The 2,127-nt window shown below is 41.1% G+C and overlaps 1 protein-coding gene across 1 annotated transcript in view; it reads left to right on the top strand.

Moving 5' to 3' along the window:
* Positions 1–2,127, top strand: part of atat1 (alpha tubulin acetyltransferase 1) — a 28,425-nt gene that overhangs the window by 19,639 nt on the left and 6,659 nt on the right. The window contains exon 11 of the mRNA XM_020624847.1: positions 628–1,347. Coding sequence (XP_020480503.1) covers positions 628–661 — 34 coding nt within the window. The 3' untranslated portion in view covers positions 662–1,347. The remainder of the gene's footprint in view (positions 1–627; positions 1,348–2,127) is intronic.

The following is a 2,127-nucleotide window of genomic DNA, read 5'->3' as shown; positions in this document are numbered from 1 at the left end:
GTTCCCATTTTTAATTAAAATAACACTTTAGTTTAATTCCAAGTCATGTTATGTAATGATCAGATTTCATTATATAATGTAGCCTAATTCTTTGTAGATAAATACACTGGTACAGCATGCTGTGATCAGCTCTCTATAGTGCATAACAAAGAATGGGAAAAAGAACTTACCATCCATAGATATTATTTTTACCTTTAAAGTTTTAAGTGTATTTAAGACTAGAAGACGTTTAACACTTGTTTCACAAAAAGGCACAAAATGACTGAGAAAAGTTTGGATGCAGACACAGGCTCCGCAGTCCATGATGTAGTTCTGTGTTAAGAAAGCCGAGCCTTTACAGTGTACAGAGGGCTGGCGTTGGCACCAGGTGTGCTAGCCTGGCAGAGGGATGCTCCATTCCTGTCCAGCACAAAGAGACAACCTTCACTTTCTTCTAGTTACTGTGTTTCTTCTGCACAATTTCAGCTTTCTAAATACTGTCTCTTTCTCTCTCTTCCCCTTCTTCTTCTTTTTGTTTTGTTTTGTTCTCCCATTCCACCCCATTTATCTTCTTCTGTCCCTTTGATTAATTCTGTGTGCTCTGTAATCTCTTTTCACCGTCATCGTTGCCTGGTGATACTCGGACAGTTCCCTTAACAGATCTCAGCTGGGCTTCCATTGACCAGCCTCTGACTGGCACCATTGCTGCTTCCCTTTAAAGAAATGGCTACAGTGTCTTAGCTGGATAGATGGGCTAGGTGTTTGTGACATAAAAAAGGAGTCTGCTGTTGTTAAAATGATGATTTGAATCAAATGAGGAGATAACAGGCTTCCTTAGGCATTATTAAAATGTCATTATCTGTGCAGCAGAGGGGAATACGAAGGCTCTGTCCTGTGTGTTTGTTTTAGAACCAATTAAACTACCTACTACAAAGCTAAACATGCGAGATCGCCCGTTTGTCATACAACTGCCACACACACGATTTAACCAAAGAAAATGGTTTGTGTAAGATTAGGCCTCACCTTCTATTCCAAGGTCTTGTTCCCATTCTGTTTTTTTGTTTTTTTGCATTTGATTTTATTGATGCACCCTGAATGCATTTATATATTTTGTTATTGCTTTGTTTTATAATCATGTTCTTTACGCCCTTCGTTCCCCTAACTGTATTTTGGCTTGAATTTCCATCCCTTGTACACCTGTTCTCTCTCCTTTTCACCCTGGTCTGTATCTTTTTGTTTTTCTTCTCATCCTCCTTGCTGGCTGTTGCTGTTTCTCTGCTACCCAACAGGGTCTAGCTGCCAGATGCAGCCTGCACAGTTGGCACATGGACGGCAGAGCTGTTGGATTGCTGAACGGACATTTGCCAGGTAAGGCTTATTGGAGGAGGCAGTAAAAATGTTAAGACTCACACACGCTGTGGCGGAAGGTAACTCAAGTACTGTACTTGAAACTGCGCATTACTAAAGTCCGGTTCAATGTAGCCAGGAAGCTCTGCTCTTACTCCTCAGGTCTGAGACCAGTAGGGGATCAGTCATATGCACTAGGACAGGGGTGGCGAACCTGTTTGCCATAATGAGCCAAAAAAAAAGACTTTATCACTACAAAGAGCCACACAACAGATGAGCAAACAACAGTTCACAACTTATACACCTAATTACATAACACAATAGTTTTCATGGATTTAAATCAGCCTACCTCCTTTTATTTGACTCAGTGGGACACCTGACAGTCCTTGGTTTCCACAATCTCTTTTAGGTCTGGCTTGTATTCAGTTGTGGCTACTCGTAGTAACTCTTTCACATGTGTGTCAGTAAGAACAGAGCGATGCTTTGATTTCACTTGTTTCAGTGTCGAAAAAAGTGATTCACAGATGTAAGTTGACCCAAACATTGACAGTAGTTTGAGTGCAGCCCGTTTGACATTGGGATATCTCTCAACCGGCACAATCTTCCAAAACTCCACGGTTCCTTCCTTCAGAACGCTTTTAAGTCTGTCATCCTCAGAAAGTTCGATCATTTGAAGCTGAGATGCTGCTTCATCTTCTACTAAAGGGGCTTTTAAACAGTCTGATTCAGCAGTGAATGGGTTGATCAGAAATGTAATCTGTGGTCTTTTTTGACGTAGGTTGGAGAATCTCTCCTCAAAAC

The sequence above is a fragment of the Monopterus albus genome, unplaced genomic scaffold (assembly GCF_001952655.1).
Source record: "Monopterus albus unplaced genomic scaffold, M_albus_1.0 scaffold339.1, whole genome shotgun sequence".
Lineage (NCBI taxonomy): Eukaryota > Metazoa > Chordata > Actinopteri > Synbranchiformes > Synbranchidae > Monopterus > Monopterus albus.
The sequence above is the reverse complement of the archived record's forward strand: the minus strand, read 5'-3'. Positions and strand labels throughout refer to the sequence as shown.